At 40.9% G+C, this 20,207-nt stretch overlaps 1 protein-coding gene across 4 annotated transcripts; it reads right to left on the minus strand.

Moving 5' to 3' along the window:
* Positions 1-53: 53 nt before the first annotated feature.
* Positions 54-8,803, minus strand: LOC128534376 (uncharacterized). 4 transcript variants are annotated; one of them, XM_053508785.1, is made up of 6 exons: positions 8,664-8,803; positions 4,394-4,441; positions 3,972-4,271; positions 2,343-2,621; positions 1,671-1,751; positions 54-1,432 (listed from the first exon to the last, which is right to left on the minus strand). In XM_053508785.1, the coding sequence occupies exons 1-6, from the start codon at positions 8,686-8,688 to the stop codon at positions 1,302-1,304; spliced, it is 864 nt and encodes a 287-aa protein (XP_053364760.1). In that variant the 5' UTR covers positions 8,689-8,803; the 3' UTR covers positions 54-1,301. The 4 variants fall into 4 exon arrangements, with proteins under 4 accessions (XP_053364760.1, XP_053364762.1, XP_053364761.1 ...); XM_053508787.1 differs by lacking the exon at positions 8,664-8,803 and adding an exon at positions 5,046-5,318 and having other exon boundaries at positions 3,972-4,268; XM_053508786.1 differs by lacking the exon at positions 8,664-8,803 and adding an exon at positions 5,046-5,318.
* Between the last annotated feature and the right edge of the window lie 11,404 nt (positions 8,804-20,207).

A 20,207-nucleotide genomic window follows, 5' to 3' on the forward strand; every position in this document is an offset into this window, starting at 1 on the left:
TGAAAATACAGTGAAAAACAACAAGAAAAAAACAACAAAAGAACATTAAATATCTTAAGTTAAACACCAGCATGTACACCTGAGTGGGCGTGTCTAATGGCTACGGCTCACCTGCCTCACTTCATCTCCGTACACTGACCCATATGTGTGAATTTACTCCCATTGTCGCACTAGATGGCGACATTTAAAGATAAAAAGTGAATAGAGACAATTTGTATAATCATCAGTGCCACCTGTCAGTCTGCAGCACGAACCCCTTAAGGGGTGTGAAACACGGGGCACGCCCTGTTAATGAAGTGCTGCTTATAACGGAGGATCTCAAATCAATAAAGTATTTAAAATGTATATATTAATATAATTATTTTAATGTGTGTACCACGGATGATGCCTACATGTGGTTAGGAAATGTACGAATCTGCGCAGGTGCTGTAAGAGTTTCAGTCATCACCTGCGGAGATAGCATACCACATGTTCATTATAGGGCCGGTTAAACACAATGTTACTAAAACGTCTCTTCCTCACTACTCCTAACCACTTAAGACACCTTCGGAGCTCTATTACATTTTGGTGGAGGTAGGAGTGATTTTCTATTTTAAGAATTTTAAACTAGCTCTTATTCCTACTCCTAAAAGTAGGACTAAAATGGTGTCATTCTGAGAATTGTTGGCCGTGATTTCCTACTCTGAGACACTTAGTGAACACAGGCCCTGGTGTTTCAGTGCACATCATCAGTGTAGGAGGCACCAGCGGTGTTTAAAATAATACGCGACCCTGAACAGGCTGAAGTGTACAAACTAAGTGATGAATGAATCAGAAGTCGTTATAAACGAGACTCTTAGAGCTCAACACCTACAGCACACACAGGGATGCGTCCATCACTAACCAGTACTTCTCCTTACTGATGTGTGGAATTAACATTTCTTTAAAATACACATCAAACATGAAGGAAGCTCTTTAGAATTAATCTCAGACGTAAAACCTTTCTTTGACCTTGACCCTTTTTTTTTCCTATTTCAATCTTAGGCAGTTCCTCCTCACCACGGTCGGCCTCATCAGGGACAATCTGTTAAGTTCATACACATTTCCTTACACTTTTCATACTCATTTCAGTGATTATTTTACTTCTGTAAAGCTGCTTGCTCAATAAAGAACATTGTTAAAAGCGCTATAGAAATAAAAATAAAATTTACGCTATAGAAATAAAACAGAGTTAAATTGATTACTACAAAGCCTGGAGCACTAGCGCGGGAGATAACATGGCACAGTCAGTATGGGATACATGACATATTCGAAATACAGTGTTAATGTGGGCCTGAGGACTGCAGACGAACGATCACTCCCGTCAGCACAATTATGACCAGAAACATCACCACCATCAGTGCGATCCCCCACGCTGGCATACGACTCTCCTGCTCTGGACATGGTTTCTCCTCTGCAACACACACACACACACACACATTTACTTTATATCAGGGTTTTATCTTAACAGCAAACATTATGTCATTTCATTGTTTGTCAGCAGATGGTGCTGTTTTCTACACTTTTGCCCTTCATACCCCACTCTCTGTAGTTTAGTGTGTAATCGAGTATCACTGCTGCGTGTTAATGAACATATCTGAGGACTGAACATACAGCCATGTAGACGTCTAAACTCATGAACACAGACGTACCGGAGGAAACACTGCGGCGTCTGAGATTGTGAGTCTGAGACACGGGGACTGCCCCAGCACCCTGATCTGCTGCTTTACACCCTAAAACACATCACAACACCATCACTCTGCAGTACCTCACACACTGATATACACAATATAAAGCACGTTTATGGCATCAATTTATCCACATTAAAGCATCATGACTTCCTGTCCTCTTCCGACCGCCCGTCCGTCCTCCTGCCAGCATGTCCGTCCCTTGTCTGCTCACCCTCCCGCAAGTCCCTTTCTCCTCTGACTGGCCACCCACCTGCCTCCAGCTTCCATCCTACGGGCAACTGCCTGCAAGTCCTGTCCACTTACCAGCCGACCCAAGCATCTTGGACAAGGCTATGTCCCAGTGCACAAAGTAAGAACTATAAAGACACAGTTTGACGAATTCGGTGTGGAAGATCTCGACGGCCCAAACACAAAGCCCTGACCTCTGTGTACCTCTGTCTATCTGTTAAAGTCATCAGAGGTAACTGCATGATCATACACCAGGGCACAGAGACATCTCTACTTCCAGAGTTCAGGATGTGTTATAGTTATGACCTCAGTAAGGTACCAGTGTGTACCTCCCACCCCGAGTGTACTGTCAACCCAAAACCAGGTTTTATGTAGGAACCAGGAGCTAGGATTAGACAGTCTCACCTGTGACAGTATAGGAAGCGATGACCTCTTTATTCTCGGTGTCCTGCACAGTGTACACACCGCAGTCAGAGTCCTTCACTTCACTCAGAGTCAGAGACGACTTCAGCGATGCTCTGCTCTTATATCCTGAGTCACACTCAAGTTTACGCCCATCGACTGTACACACTCCGATAGAGCCATCATCAGCTGACTGCTTAAAGGTCACCTCAACGTTCTCTGTGATGGGCAGGTCCAGATGAAGAGCTTCTCCATGCTTCATATGTCTGGTGACCTCAAGAGCTGAGGGAAAAGGAGCACACACATACAGTGGGTCTAGAAAATAATCACTTAAATTAGAAAAACAGAATCACTGATTTGGAAAAGGATCACCCCCTCCTAAAAACTATTTGTAAACTCAATCAGTTGAAGCTAAAAGAAGATTTCGCAATATTTGCCCACACTTCCTTGTAGAACTGTTTAAATTACATTAAAAATTGAAGGTTGAAAGGTTAACCTTCTTTCCATTGACAACTTTCTGGCAGAGGACGGCAGATTTTTTCAAGAATTTGACGGTATTTTTCCTCATCTTTTTTTTTCTATCCTGACAAGTGCTCCGGTGCCGACTGCAGAAAAACACCCCATGACAGGATATTACTTCTTCCATGCTTTACTGTAGGAATAGTGTTATTTGGATGGCGAGTGTATAGGATTTCATCAAGACATATGGTTTTGTATTGTGTCCAAATAATTAAGTTTTAGTCTCACCTGACCGCCTGCTCAGACGTGACACATGCATGTAGCCTTTCTTGAACAGCAGAGGTTTTAAATCCAGGTGCCATGAGTAAAAGTCCTTCCCAGTATTTAGTTTTAATCACTTAGATTTGCTAGGATTTGCTAGATTTCCAGGTGATTGAAACAAAATACTGGGGAGGACTTTTACTCATGGCACCTGGATTTGACACCTCTGTTGAAAAGTGACTTTTTCTTGCAACCCTCCCACACAAGCCACATTTGTGTAAAATTTGTAATATTGTAGTCCCGATCCAGGAAGAGTCTGTGCTGTACCGAATACCTTCTACTTCTCAATAAGAGACGTCACTGTGCTTCTAGGTGGTGATAAAGCCTTAAAAAACAAATCCATCTCCTGACAGTGCGTAACTTTATCCTAGAGATCTTTTGACAGTGCTTTGACACCCATAGATGACCGTTTGCTTCAGTCGCACTACCAGGGACTGAAATGCTCCAGCTTTTCATGCTGAGCTAATCAAAATGACCAGAGCTGATCACAACTGACAGTCAAATGGCTTTGTGTGCGATTGAGAAGGTGATCAGCTTCAACTGATGAGTTACATCCTTTTAAAGAGGGGGGTGATCCTTTTCCGAATCAGTGATTCTATTTATTATTATTTTTTTTTAATCGGGGAGGGAAAGTTTTTTTCCACCATATCTGTCTCGGTGTTATTTTTTTCTGAGATGTTGGTGTTATTTCTTTCAATTGAATGTTAAAATTTGCACTAAATAAATATAACTGGATAAACAGAATGTGATTATTTTAAAGTGAGTGATTCTTTTCTATACCCACTGTAATTTTAATATTTTGTGACATCATAATTTCTAAGGATAAAGGAGAGACAAAGAGTTGACACTTACGCTCGATGCGGAGAATCACATCACACACATCTCTGCCGTCACATCGACACGTGTACCAGGTTCTCTTACTGTACTCAGCTGCAGTGATGGTGAGAGACAGGTTCCCCCTCACGTACTGATCATGAGAGAGTTCATAGCCCACCTCTGACCAGCAGGATGTCTGATCACACCCAGCCACACACACGCCTTTATTCCGGGGCTGGATCCATTTCATCACTCCAGAACATCTCCCAGTACAGAGGAGTGTAACGGACTGGTTCAGCTTGGCCATCGTATAACCAGCTGGCACAGAAGCAACTGCTGCAGGAAAACAGAGTAAAAACACACAATGAATGCCTGTGTGTGTGTGTGTGTGTGTGTGTGTGTGTGTGTGTGTGTGTGTGTGTTCTAGTACTAACACCAATGATAAAGAAAATAAACACCTTTTAAAACCAGCACCAGAAACACAAGGATGCTGAAGATCTTCATGCCTGTGGAAACACAGAAGAATGTTACGCTATGCAGCCAAAAGTATGTGCACCCCTGGCCACCAAACCCACATGTGGTTCTTTATCAAAAACTCTTCCCATGTATCTTGTAGCGTTACTCTTTCCTTCCCTGCAGTTAAAGAGTTAAATATGATAAAATTAATTAAGGTGTCATGAAAATAACATTTAGAGGATGAAAGATCTCAGAAATCGAGGCTGATTTTAGTCAGAGTAAACAAGACACAGAGCTAATACTTGATGATTTCAGATACTAAATGCGGAAAATCTTTTATCAGTTCTAGCAAGAGGCTTTAAACTAAATCTGATACGAACACAGACTTGTGTAGTTTGAATGACTGGCATCTACTATAGAATTACACCTCACCAACAATGTCTCTGATAAATAAAATTTCTATACAGTTTGCCGTTACCCACATCCTCATGTAGACATGTTAAAGTTTTATACAAAATAAAGGAAATAAATATTTTAGACTATTTATAATACAAGTGTAAATAACAGAGCCTGGATATTAAGTTAATAACTGAGATGAATATTACTGCATGTAAATAAATTAATAAATAAAACTGAAATGGGTAATGTCGATACCTGCTCTATGTCACGGCCCGCCAGGTCATGCCCATCTGGCTAACCAATACATCATGATCACCCGCGAGTCCTTACTGCAGTTCACTGCTTCTGTTTTGCTGCCTCATTCACTGGTTCGAGCACATCTGTTCCTCCTCTCATTCATCACTCCACTCTATATACCTCTCTCACAAACAACCACTCCTTGTCAGATTATTGTGTACCTTCATGCCCAGTTCTCCAGTGACTTTACCTGACTTATTTTACAGATCTCGACCCATGCTTTGCTTACCCTAACATTACCCACACACTAATATTTCACTTTCGCCTTTTTTCTCCACGGAACTCACACTGCACCTCCAGCGACCAGCGCATTTTCCAACACACACTCTGCGTTTGGATCCAGCATGCCTGCTCAAATCGAGACAGTATGATCTGGCCATTTATGGATCCAGCAGAGGTTGCACAGCTGGAGGCCACGTTGCAGAGCCAAGGTGCTCTTCTAGGATCTCACCAACAGGACATTCAGCTAATTATGACCACACTCCACACCGTCACCGAGACTCTGGTCTCTCTCACAGAAATGGTCAAGTAACCGATCCACTCAGCTTCTATCACAGTGCTCTCTCTCATCCTACAATTACAAACGTCATCCTTTCCCATGGATTGCATCAATACATCATTACACTCCTTCCTGGCAGAACAAGGGAATGGGGAATATCCTTATGGGATCCTCAGGTCATCTAGTACAAGCCTGCCCATTAAAAGCCCGGGCTCACAGGTAATTCTGGAAGTACAGGAGGGGAGCACACTCAACCCTCTTCCAGATCTTTAACCATTGTTTCTTGTGACTTTGACTTATAATAATCGGTCTCATGTCATAAACACCCTCATAGATTCTGGAGCAGAAACCTAATAGGATCCTCCACAATCAACCATCGCAAGATTCCGTCTCACCCACTCAGGCAACTTTTTCAAGTCCAGGCACTAGATGGCAGCAAACTCCCTCGAATCACCCACCACTGCAACTCTCTGGAAAGCATGCTGAAACTATCTCCCTCCCAATCAGTGTTGCCAACTATTTTCAAAGAAAAGTAGCTAAAGTCTGCTCGAAAAGTCGCCAAATGTCGCTAGATGACGTCATGCGTATTTTTGCATATTGATGACGTAATTACGTCGTATTCGCATTTTGCGTGTTTCCCTAATCCTTCCTCATGTGTCCAATATAATTATGAACTTAAGCTTTGTAACAGTGAGTAATATAAGTGCATCGGAAGAAAAAATAAATAAATAAGAAAAAAAAAGAAAAAAAAGAAAATGGTCAAATTAAATAGTTTTATTTCAAGCAAAGGAGAAGCAGGTAAGTGATAGGTCCGTTGCAACACCGTTTTCACATGTGCAGCTCATTCACATCCATGTTAGCTGCTGTGCAGTCACGGGAATATGCTGCTCCTTTCAGCCGGAGCTAGCGCTCACTGATCAGAGCAGACACAGGGAGATGAGTAACTGTACCGGGAAAGCAAGACCTCGTGCTTACAGGACAGTACTGGCGACATTTGGAAACTTGTCCAAAAGTTGTTGGATTTTTGAAAAAAAGTCGTCAAGGGAATCCGACAAGTCGCTAAGTTGGCAACACTGAATGCAGCAATTTATTTTAGACAAAGAACATTTTTTAATATGCATCGGAACAGGATATTTTTAATTTACATCCCTTACAAGCCAGGGCGGGGTCACTTAACGGCGGATTCGCGCATGGGCAATTCATTTGCAGTTGAGACTCGTAGGAGTGAGCATCTCCTGCTGTAACTGCAGCTGGGGGGGGACTCCTGCGAGAGGACAGGCCTGTCTGTGAGTGCTTTGGGATGGGGGAGGGGCCGGCGGCGGCAGCTGCTGTGGCAAGTTGAGAAGAGTCAGTACAGACACATCAGAGTCTCCAAAAGTCTCCAGTAACACAAGAAAAAGGCGCCAGATTTGTCGCTAGTCGCTTTTTAAAAAAATTGTCGCTAGAGGGATTTGAAAAGTCGCTAAATATAGCGACAAAGTCGCCAAGTTGGCAACACTGCTCCCAATCATTAAAAGCAACCACGCACCAGTTGTTCTGTGTCTCCCATGGCTCAAGATGCACAATTCCCTGATTGATTGGGAAAAAAAGAGCGTTCTCTAATGGAGACCCACCTGCCTGTCTTCCTGTCTCTGTTCTGCCTCCCTCAAGAACAAACTAATCACCTCACAAGAAGAGATCCCTAGTCTTTCCAAGGTCTTGGTCGAATACCATGACCTCACGCAGGTGTTCAGCAAATGACCTCAGGATCAGAGAAGGTGATGAATTGAAACGGCCTTTAACACCACCACCGACCATTACGAATTCCTGGAGGTCGCTTAACCAATGCCCTGGCAGTGTTCCAGGTCCTCATAAATGAAGGGTTAGGACAACTACAACATTGGGTCAGGCACACTGGTCACTATTCTTCTCCAGATTAAATTTCACATTGTCTTACCACCCAGGCTCCAAAAACGTCAAACCTGATGCCCTCTTTTGAAAATTCTCCACCCCTTTGGACATGCTCACGTCAGAAGCACGGAGGAGTTTATTACTGAAACACAACCGTTACAGTCTTATTATACAGTATAACAGACTGGGGAAGCCTGGGTTCTGTTGGAGAACACACACACACACACACACACAGTTACAACACTACACACTCATGACTCTAAGTGGTGTTTATCTTACCTTTATCAAAATCCCTACAGCTCCACACAGCTCCGCTCAGCTCCACTTAGCTCCACTTAGCTCCACTCAGCTCCGCTCACTCTGTACACTCTCACTCAGGCGCGTGCAGAGGCAGGTTCAATTAAAGTCACTGCGAGAGTCATCTGACCAATGACGTAACTGACTCATTCTGCCCTTCTGGTGTAGCTGTAGTATCTGTGGTGTACACTGTAGTTACGTCATTGGTCACATGACTCTCGCAGTGACTTTAATTGGACCTGCCTCTGCACGCGCCGCTGTGAGTCATTATAAAGGGAATTTTTTTTATCTATAAATAACCAGTTTGACCAACTGCTCTCATTCATCCTGAATGAGGATCCTTGGGTGCTGTGGGCTGCTGGCTGGAGAGAATCGAGTGCATCTCCTGTGGGTTGATCAGATTGGGATCTGGGGAGTTTGGAGGTCTCCACTTCACGCTCAACAGCTCGATTCTGCGCGTGCAGTCTCTCCACTGCGCGCTCAACATGTTCTCCACGCACGAGCGACTCTGCCTGCACGCTCACTCAACTTTGTCCAGTGTTACAAAACTGTTGAGCGCGCAGTGGAGACACTGCACGCGCGTAGAGTGCTTTGTCTGCTCTCAAAGTGTCAAACCTCGCGCTCAGAATTGTGGCAGGAATATAACGGCATAACGGACTACCTGCCGGGGCGGACACACACACACACACACACACACTACATGTGAGTAACGCGCTGCAGTGAGAGACACAGAGGAGTTTATTACTGAAACAGTCTTATTATACAGTATAACTCAAACAGACTGGGGGAGCACACACACACACACACACACACACACACAGGTACCACTAACTGGGTAAAAGTGACATGTGTAGTGCTGATCATATTATAAATGCAAACTGTAGACTAACCTTTATTAGGATCACCACCGCTCATCACAGACCTGAGAATTCCACACTGACACACACCGACAGGGGCTTTAAAGGGGGTGTGTGTGTTGTTTCGCAGTACGGCCCACCCATCAGAATGCGTTTTTTAGCCCCACTTCCGTGAAAACGTCCCAGGGAACGCTTATTTAGGAAAAGCCTCGCCCGCATGTTCACGCGCTACAGTACAGGGGGGGGTGGGGCTAAAAAAATGGCGCTTTTCCACTGCATAGTACGGCACGGCACGGTTCAGTTCAGCTCACTTTTGGGGGGTTTTCCACTGGGAACAGTACCTGGTACCTGGTCCTTTTTTTAGTACCACCTCAGCCGAGGTTCCAAGCCCGCCGAACCGTTACCAAAACGTGACGTGTAAACTCTGCTGGTCACTGATTGGCCGAAAAAAAAATCGTCATTACTGCGTCACTGAACTTGCGACACGAGACACAACAGAACCGCTAGTATTATTAGCAGAGCCAGCGAAGGATCGGACGCACCTTTTTGTACTGTATTAACTAAAAAAAATGGCTGTTTCATGGTCTATTGAGGAAGTACAGACGTTCCTCTCATTGGTAGCGGATCCAGCGAGAGCTTGATGGGGCGACGCGGAATGAAAAAGTTTTTCAGGAGGTCGCTAAGCTCTTGGCCGCACACATATGGCAAGCCGTTTTAACATTTAATGGCAAAATTTTACTATCTGGAATAAACCTTACAGATATCAACAACATATTTTAGACAAGTTGTAATTGCATTCTGACAACTCAAAATGACAGTTAGAGATATTTGTAATTCAGGTTTGGATAGTCACAATGAAAGTTAGGGATATCTGCAATTAAGTTTTTAAGAGTCAAAACTGAATTATGGATATCTGCAATGACGTCACTGAAACTGATATTCGACTTGTCAGACATTCTAAATTACAATAACAGATATCTATAACTGAGTTTTGCTTAGGCAGAATTAAAGTTAAAGATATCGTAAACGTCAGCATTGTTGTGTCCGACGTTGCTCCTGAAAGACTTCCCATTGGATATTTGCCCAGCAGACAAATTATTTGAACAGTTAGGAGAAGAAATGGCGGCCGCTGTTGTAGACAAAATAATTAAAAAATGCCATGCCATAGAACTCATATACAATCAAGGAATCTGTGGGGAACAAGAGCTTAGTTGTGGGAAAAATTTACGTCGTATTTAAACAGTAAGCCGCTCCCGCCAATATCAAACCCGTCCCGTCCTCCTATTTGCCGTAACTTGTGACACAATTACAGATATCTGCAACGTTATTTTGCCTAGTCAAAGCTCTATATTCAAGATATCTGTAATTACAATTTGACTAGGCAGAATGAAAGTCAAAGATATCTTTCATTTGAGATATCTCTAATCAAAATTCATTTAAAGATATCTATAATTTGATAACAGATATCTGATTCTAAATTATGTCTATTCACAATTCCTGTTAAAGATATCTACAATTTTATTCTGACTAGTGACAATACCAGTTCAAGATATGTATAATCCAGTTTTGACTAGTTAAAGTAGATTTCAAGATATCTAAAAAGTACATTATAAATATCTTTAATTGAGGGGAGTTGATGATATCTTGAATTGGAATTGTGACTAGTCAGAATTAAATTGTAGATATCTCTAACAGGAATTATGGATAGTCATAATTTACTTGTAGATATCCACATTTCACAATGTGAATATCTACAACTGAGTTAAAGATATCTGTTAAGGAAAGCTCCATAGACATAAACGGTAAAAGTGACGTCATTCGTCCTAGGAAGAACCACGTTGTGGATATCTGGAATGGTCGTTGTTGATAGGAGGAATGCTATTGTGGATATCAGAAATTTTCATTTTGCCTAGGAAAAACTGAATTACGGATATCTGTAATACATATCCAGACTTGCCATTAAATGTTAAAACGGCTTGCCATACACACAGCTACCATCGGACTTACAAACAGTGTAGGGACAAGTTAAAAAAAATGAAGAGCGACTACAGAAGTATAAAGGACCACAACAGCCGGAGTGGTTTAAACAGGCGGTCGAGGAAGTGGTTCGACCAAATGGATGCAATCTACGGAGGCAGACCAACGAGCAATGGAAGGGAGGGTGCCCTGGACTCGGCCATGCCATTGTTGTTGGAGAACACGATCGAGGATGGTACGTTGTGTTTTTTATAACGCTTGAAATCGTAACTTTACTGGTTTAATTGACCGTCGATTCTTATTTTATATCGCAATTTGACTGTAAAATCATGGCCTTAATGAAGCACGAACTCCTAGTAGCTAACATGTATCAGTGGTAGTGCTATTGTTCATGATGTTCATGTTTTTTTTGTTGTGTTGCAGTAATTTGTGCATTCCCAACTGATTATACAAACTTTGCGTTTGTCCACGATCGATTCACTTGTACTTTCTACATGCAAGGACGACGACCCCTCTTCCCAAGCGGTGCTAGCAGCGTCTCCACCACGCCCGCCAACACCATCACCCTCCAGCTGCACGGCGACACCGCAGCGTGTGTTAACGGGTACAATACTCATTTGATACTTCATATATCATAATATGTACAAATAGGATATCACAATATAGGATATATATCCTTATATACCGTGTCTCATGAACTACTGTTGCTTACCATAAATAGTGTAATACCATAAATAATATTATACAATACCATAGATACTGTAAATGTGATTGAGTAAAATCAAATGAATTTCAAAAATAATTTCTCTCATTTTCACTCCAATTTTCTACGCTCTGTTCCAGGCAAGAGGAAACGGAGCCTGCACCATCAGGAACATCTTGCTGCATTAAGAGAGATGCAGGTGGCAGACATTGAGCAGCAGGAGCTGAACCGTGCCCAGAGGGAGCGCCACTTGCAGATGGCACTGGAAGAGGCCAAACAAGCGAGGGAGCAGGAAGCGGCCTTGAGGGCAGAGGAACACTCTCAGACGGCTGCTTTCAATCAAGCATTCCTCAATGTTATGGGGATGCTTGTCCAGGCAATGAGCGGCCGACGGGAAGAGAACTCTCTTGCTGACTAATGCCATAGGTGTTTGTTTTTGTGTGTGTTTTTTTTTTTTTTTTTTGATAATGTTTGCACTACATGTCTGCACACTTAACAGTTTCTTCTGTTAACGTTAAAATTTATTTTGTTCTACTTGTCTGTTGTATGTCCGTTGTGCACTACGTGCATGTGCACACTGTTTAAAGTTTACAGTTTATATTTTCACTACTTATATTTTTACTTTTTGCACCTTGTAGATTTTTAGTGTTTTCTGGTCATATTTTTACCTGTAAAATTGTGTTGTGCTTCAATAAAAATCTGATCAAATACGTGTAGCCCAAGACTATATTAAAGATTTATTATTGTATGAGCAGGTAAAGTATCTCCTGATAAAGACAAATGGTTAATGCCGCCACGATACAAACCAAAAAAAAAAAAAAAGAAATACATTGTAAAGTTTGAAATGGTTTTTAAAAATTTATTGATAATACCCTTTACAGAACATGCTACGTGAATAGTTAGCTACTCAAGTAACGCATCAGTCCTGCACGGACATCCCTGCCCTCCTCCTCTACAGCCTGTGGCACTGCCACAGCTGCCTGGGGGTAAATCCCAAGCATTCTCATAGGCCTCACCATGACTCTCACAAAGGTTATGTAGAGCACATGTCAGCACCATGGACTTCACAAGGTTAACAGCACAGTCATTTCTTTTCGTAATGCATCGCCATCTTCCCTTTACTCGACCAAAGGCATTTTCAACAACTATGCGTACTCTGCAGATTTTCATGTTGTAGACCTGCTGTTTTGCTGTCAGGTGTCCAGTGTCAGTGAATGGTTTTAAAAAAGCCAGTTCTGCAGGGGATAGGCAGAGTCTCCTAGAATGTAGTAGCCAGCAGTCACCCCACCTACTGTATGTTTCTGGTGTTAGCTGGTATGTGGTTTCCACGGCTTGCCAACTCCCACAGTGTTGACAGTCTCAAAACCCGAGCATCATGCAGGCTTCCAGGCAGTCCTGTGAAAATATTCCATAAAAGTCTCTTTCCATCCACAACACCTTGAAGGATGATGGAGTGCCAGCCTTTACAATTGAAATAGTCACAGTGATATTCCTCTGGTGCTATGATGTGGATGTGTGATCCATCAATAGCACCAATACAGTGTGGGAGCCCCCACCTGTTCTCAATGTAGGCAGCCATTTCTTTAAACTTTTCCTGATCTGGATAACGAGTTAGCTCTGGGACCAACAGGGTTTCTGCTGCTGCACAGAACTCCTGAACACACCGACACACAGTTGTTATGCTTACACCAGAAAGATGTCCAACACTTCTGTACTCAGCACCGCAAGCTTCCACAGTGCGATGGCTATTCTTTTCTTTAAAGGTACACACACGCGGAAGTTTGTGTCCCGTCTCTCCATCGCTGGACGCAGTTTGTTGCATAAGTGGATGAATGTTTCTTCAGACATTCTAAAGTTCTCCAGCCACTGAGTGTTTGTAAAACCGGGAACAATCACATCCCACCACTCTGAAGCACGACCTGTAATATACAGAATCTGCATTTAAATGTAACACTGGCAGTTAAGTTTATTATATCCTTAGCAACAGTGATAAAAGTTAGCTAGTGATGAGCTTTTTTTTAGATGCTTACACTTGTGCGTCGCCGAGATAACAAGTTGTCGGTGTCTTCGTGTTGTTGTAAAAGTTCCCAAAACTCTCTTGTCTTTTTAAGCTGTGTTTTCTTTGGCTGCCATCAGCCTCTTTTGAAACAAACTCCTTCGTCTTGCTGTTAAAAACATCCACATGCCGAGAATGAAGAACACCATTCCGTCCATATGCTCCATTGTTGTGTGTTTGTTGTGGCGCGTTTAGATGATGTCACGGCAGTAGAGGCGGCGGAACTATGACGACACATGAATAATCCCGGCCACTCTAAAGCGGTACTAAACTGCAGTGGAAACGCAAACTGAGTCAAACTGAGCCGTGCGGTGTCGTGCCGAGCCGTGCCGAGCCGAGTCGTACCACGCAGTGGAAAAGCGCCAGAAGAGAACCAAGAACCAACCGGTTCCTGCGCACGCGTACCATTTGCCTGCGCTTGCTACTGGTCGAAGTGAAGGTGTGGAGCATAAACAGTACCTCCTAGGGCCCTGCTTTAAGACATGAACCTGACCAGTCTACTTATGACAGCTTCCTAGTTTACTTTAAAGGAAGTTTAAATCATTTTATTTCAGCATTAAACTCATTACTTTTTTCCACTAACTGAAGGTAATATATGGGTCATTGACGGATAAGACTTTTTAATAGGCCAATTTTAAAATACCAAAAATATGGATATGTTTGGCCATTTTCTAAACATTTGGAATGTAGTGTACACATGCCTTTATAAAGAAAAGTAAAAAAAAATTGTCATTTTAGTGTTTTTACACTTAAGTTAATAAAACATTTTTAGAATTCACATTTTTATGTATCATTAAGACTAGTTGAACTCATATCAGTAAGTAGATAAACTGATGAAGAAAGATAAACTTTAGTGCCCTTTCATTTTATGAAAACCATTATTTCACAAGTTTATTCTATAATATCAGAGTCTCCTTCATTATCCAGTTAAAATAAATGTTTATCCCTATAAAAGGAATGGAAAATGGCTGAATTTAGAAAAAAAAGATAAAATATACAAATAATTATACTTAAACAATTAACTCTATGTATATAATTGATGTATAGAATATGAAAACTACAAATATAGGACATATAACAAAACATTTAGCAGTGGTCGCACCACATGATACTCGGTCGCCCCATATGATGTTTTCAAGTTTACTCAAGTATAACAGGCTAACGGTTAGCCTCAGAAACCAAACTAGCTTCTTCTAGTGACAAAGCACTATCAAATTTATCATCAAAATATAGATTTGTGGGAAAAAAATTATAATTCACAGTTTTGGGCTGGTCGCCCCACATGATGACCAAAAGTGACTACGACATCACAGCCGTTAAAAAACAGCTTTTTCTTACTATATGAGAGAGACTGATTTACTATACAGTTGTTTCCAGGGGGTCTTCACTTGTGTCTGGCGGATGCAGTATCCCATCCTTGAGATGTTTTTTAAAATAAAGGTCCCAAAATTGTGGTTTGTTGATGGTCGCCCCGGATGAAATGGATAGAATCAACATAATTCGGACAACATTCGTTTGTATATCATGATAAAAATATATGAGCAAATGCTTTATAGTTTTGTCAATGAGTGTAAAACATGTTTAAAATTATGCCAACTAGAAAAAGGGATATATTTAAGTTGATTTAAAGTGTTTTTAAACCAGTTGTCCTAACTAAAGTCAAGGCCGGACGGTCGCCCCATATGGTGTTTTGGCACTTCGGATAGCAGAAAAATGATGAAAAACTTAAAAATTTGGAGAAGTTAGAGTGGTTTAGTAGGTACAGTAAAGAAGGTATAACAAGTAGATGAGAAATCTTTATGTATTTTTTAGTTTTTTCTGCAAAATAAAATTAACCCGGACAGAAAAAGGGGGCGTCACGTCATTGACCCATATATGTGAAGTAACCCACATCATTACTAATGATGATGCAAAATGGCCAGGATCTGTGCATGATGCCAGAATTCTCCACAAGTCATCATTATGCCAGACATTTCAGCAGGGTATGTTTTGCTCTATTTAATGTTTTTTTTTATTATTATTTATATATTAGTATTGTACACTTGAATCATTACAGGACAGTACAATGGTTATTTCCTGGGGGACAGAGGACACCCTTGTCTGCCCTATTTAATGACCCCCTACCCTGAACCTGATCCTGGACCACAGACACGCTTTAACCTGGCTCACAGCCGAACACGCATGCAACATCATAGTGGCTTGTGCTGTGCTTCACCACATTGCCACTATAAGAGGAGAGAGCCGCCCTCCTTATATTGAAGAAGATGGCCCAGAGGAACCTCTACAGATTTTTGCACACAACAGAGATGGAAGACATTTGAGTGACAGGATTTGTCAAAATTACTTTTACTAAATAGTTTGCACTGGTCTGCTGTGTAGTTCATTTCTTTATTTCCTAAAATAACAATGAAAGTAAAATGAAATAAAATGTGTTTTTCTAAATGACATTGCTTTATATACACAACACTTTTAACATGCAACAGATTAATAAACGCACAAGTTCTCACCTTAAGGTGACGCTCCAGTAATTCAATTCAATTTCTAGTGTTGCTTTTTTAATGGATAGCCTTTTCTTTTACATTTAAGGTCCATCTCCGTGTCACTTTTTCTTATTTGTTTTTGAAGATGGACCTTATACAGCTCATTTGCTGGCAACAAGGAAGGCAAAAATAAATAAATAAATGAGATTCTGTCAGACAATAAAATTTAAATATGGACAACTGCACACAAATTCTTACATTGATTAGATCGTGCATTGAGGTTAAAAGACCTTCATCCGAGGGTAAATCCCCAGGTATGTACTGTGAAAGAACAATGACAGTTTGTTACTCTAATGTAAAAAGCACCATACCTGCTGGATCTACCAGCATTTTCCACTCCTGTCACAGCAGATGTGGTCTCTTCATCATCATCATCTTCATCCTTCAGTGGAAATATGCAAGTATACGTTATCTGACAAAAAGAAAAAATAAATATCTCAAAGCAACTAAAGGTACCTGACAAAAAAACACTTACAACTGTGACAGACTGTGTTCTTTCTGCAGGGTCCAATAATACAATCCCTCTATCAGTATTTATAAGAAAATACAACCTATAGAATTCTCAATATTATAAAGAAAAAAACTATAATGCAGGAAAAAACATGTCAAAGTAATACAACTAAGATCACAGTAGCCTAAACATCATATGCTGTTAAATACAGTAAGCCTGCATAAAAACGTAAAGCATGTTTAAAAGCCTTTAAGTGACAGAGATAGTCATTTATTAAGGCGTATAATGAAAAATAAATCATAGTGGTAAACTTACATTTCACCATGTTAGTGTTACTGGTGGCCCTTTATTAAGGGACAGAGCCGCTCCTCAGATGGGGGGGAGGTGGGTGGTGACGGGCTTCAACCTTCTTTATATTATCTACATGACAGAAAGAATATACTAAATCATGTTCATTAAATAGTTCAGTGATCATGTAATCAAATATTACCTGTTAGAATTATTTTATATATAAAGGAGTTATTTCTACTCTCTTGCTCGATTCCTCATAGATCTGATATTAACGTGTTAAATCTTTCCTGCTGCTATCTTCCTGTCTCCTCTTGGATCTGCTCTTCCCATTCTCTCTTTATGTCTCTCTCCCCCTCTGTCTCCTTCCAATAGTTCATTTACGTAGTAAATTGGCGTATATTTCGGGTATATTTTGGAATGAGAAACTTTATGCGTGTTAATTTGTTTTTGGCTTGCGTTGTTTTTGGCATTACTCGCATTGACTTATTGATTAAAATTACAGCGGCTGTAGCGATTGTGGTTAATTGAAAGATATATATAAAACTAGGTGTTTAACTGAACCGGTGTTGTTAGAAATAAGCTAAAAACATACACAGCGCTGTCGTCGCGAGTAGCTACCTCATCAAAAGTTCTATGGTTACTAACTTCAAGTTGTTGACGTAATTTATGCATTACAATATTAGTAATTTAGTGAGGCATTTGTAGCGTGCACTTGGTGTATAAGCTGGCCCTGGCGTAGAGGCGCGTGGTTAGAAAATAAATAAATTAATTGGTTATAGCCATATTCCTTAGAGTGTTCTTTGGAACAGGGAGCGGCGTGCAGTTGCAGTTATACACGTGGGAGGTGCATGAGTTTTATTGTCTCCCTGACGTAGAGGCGTGTGGACTCAGCCCGGCGCACCTGAGGTTCATTTTGCTGAGAGTGTTCTCAGAAACAGGGTAGATTGGCCGAATGCCTTATTAATTCACTATATTGGTATTTGATAAATGTGTGGATAATCTCCAAAGGTGTAGAGGCACGTGAGATTTGAAATAGAATCCATATTCCTGGTAGTGTTATCAGGAACGCGGAGATATTGCACACTTTTTATAATACACCTATACATTACAGTATTCTTCAATAATTTAAACATATACCTATACCTTTTGTTTGAACGTCACACCACCTGTAAGTAAAAAAAAAAAAAAAAAAAAAAAAAGCTTAAAGTGTCCGCTTAACTTCGATAAGCTTGGTTTGTTCACTAACTGTAACTTACTACCAAATGGGTAATGATCGTTTCAAACAGTCTCTTACTCCTAATAATTGGATGTATAATTAAGGATTTGGAATTTTTGTTCAACCTTCCACTAACAATTTACCTGGATGGACGGAGGGTTCTTCTCAGTGGAGCCATTATCCAGGAGAAGGTTCATTTCACAATGCTGACATTATCACATGCTAATCTTGTTTCTTATCTTTTACAGGCTAGTTTGCTTCCCTCACAATTGGCTATAGTGAAGGTCAAAGGTCATGCATCTAAGGACTCTGAAGAGGTTTTGGGTAATTGTTTAGCTAATGAAGTTGCCAAATGGGCCGCTAAAGAAGCACCTTTGTCCCCACAGGTTTGTAGGGATACAGTATTCTCTCTGACGTCCCATGTCTCCGTCCCAAGTTTGTCATCTGACATTGACATAGCCTTCTTGCAAACCCATTCATCACCCGAAGATCTACATTTTTGGTCCTCCCGTAAGTGTTCACCTGGCAGCGATATGCTAATTCGGGATGAGACCGGCCATATAGCTCTTCCAGGCCTACAGACAAGCCTACTAATTCTTTCATCCCAGGTGATACAGTGCTGGTGAAAAGTTTGAATCCCAGGAAGGTGGGGGACGCTGCCTACAGTACACCTACAACTGTAATTGCAGTAACTCAGACAGCTGTTCTCACAGATTCACAGCCACAGTGGATTCACGCCAGCCGTGTGAAGAAAGCACCGCAGACGACTCTGACTGTTGAGATAATCGACCACTACTTCACAAGATCTCCTAGCCCGCACCGAGGGGCTAGTGGAGTAACACATGTCCTGAAGACACCTCAAAAGGGGGCTTTTCTCCCGGCGCCAGAAAAGCTTATCGAAGCACAGCGGACAGACCGAGCAACTCGCCTCTTCTACTACGTAACTTTAGAAAAACTTTACATTACCTTTTGGCAAAACATTTTAGTGTTTTATTTTCACTTGGCTTCTGCCTCCAGAAGGATTACACCTTATTAAATAAGAAACCATAAATTCCTAGTCAGTATACATTGGTATTTAAACCTAAAGAAATGAATGGCAGGAAAAGTAAATGTAAATTTAACAGTCAAAAGGATGCGGAAGGGGTGTTTAATTATTTAGCATTATAATAAAAGGGGAGGCGATGTTAAATTCGCAAAAATGTCCTTTAATCTTTGCCAAGCTGGCTCTCTTTCTTTTGCCGATGCAGCCGTATTGCTTTTTTATTATTATTATTATTGGCTTGTATTCCTCATATGTGTGCATTAAAACCCCTGTGAAGTATGCCACTCTTTTTTTTCCCCACTTTTGACTCGTGAAATCGACGATCCGTTGTAAATGTCTTTATGAATGCACCGTGCACGCGCACTAACTCTGGGTAACCAGTAGGAGGTGATTAAAATTACTCTTCTTAGTGGTTTCGGAATTGACATACTCACGGTATGCGGGTTTGGGCTTAATCAACCCAGAGGTTATTATTTACCAAATGGTAAGTTAACCAAGCTTTCTGGAATACCCCCCTGGATAAATAAAATAATAAAAGATTTAAAACATACACAGAAGCACCAAAGACTAATTTGCATAACACGGCCTGGGATATTCTGGGAGGACCGGAGTGCCGTAATGATTATGATTATATAGCGTATTCTTATACCTAGATTCCACTATATCTCTCTAAATTTATTTTTAATGTTTAATGAGTGTATCAATGATAAAGAGATAATTGCATCGATGAAGCTGGGTGTCATTTGTTTAATCCCTAAGCCAGACAAGGATCTCTTACTCTTGGCGTCCAATCACCCTTTTAAATGTTGACTATAAAATATAGTCTGAATTAAAAATAAAAATACATTTTATATGACTATAAATTTCTAGCTTTGGTTTTTGCCAATAGATTTAAAAAAGTACTTAATTCTGTGATTGGAAGACCTTTATGAAAGGACGTCACATCAGTAAGAACATTAGGCTCATTCTAGCTCGTATCTTTTGGACTATGCACACTTATTTAATGTTGACTCCATTATTGGGTTTTTTTTTTTTTTTTTTTAGATTTTTTTCAAAGCATTTAACACAATCAAACACAGTTTTTATTGGTTGGTTTCTGTGATACAGTTAATAACATATTCAGCTTATTCTATAATGACCTGTGTTTTACTACAGTCTGGTACCTCTGGAAGTTGAGTTTAGAACGAGCACTCAGACTGGACTGTCCAGTGTCCCCCTCCCTTTTCTATCAGTGGTGGAGACGCTCTCTCGTGATATTCAGAATGATCCTATTTTTAAAGGCATCATGGTTTTTGGTAGAG

The sequence above is a fragment of the Clarias gariepinus genome, chromosome 12 (assembly GCF_024256425.1).
Source record: "Clarias gariepinus isolate MV-2021 ecotype Netherlands chromosome 12, CGAR_prim_01v2, whole genome shotgun sequence".
In the NCBI taxonomy this organism is placed as follows: Eukaryota; Metazoa; Chordata; class Actinopteri; order Siluriformes; family Clariidae; genus Clarias; species Clarias gariepinus.

Coding starts and splice junctions, on each gene's coding strand:
- LOC128534376 (XM_053508785.1), bottom strand. CDS start 8,688: ATGAGCGGTGGTGATCCTAATAAAG. Junction 1,752..2,342: donor CGCTTCCTATACTGTCACAG/GTGAGACTGTCT, acceptor GATGTGTTTTAG/GGTGTAAAGCAGCAGATCAG. Junction 1,433..1,670: donor ACGCCGCAGTGTTTCCTCCG/GTACGTCTGTGT, acceptor TGTGTGTTGCAG/AGGAGAAACCATGTCCAGAG.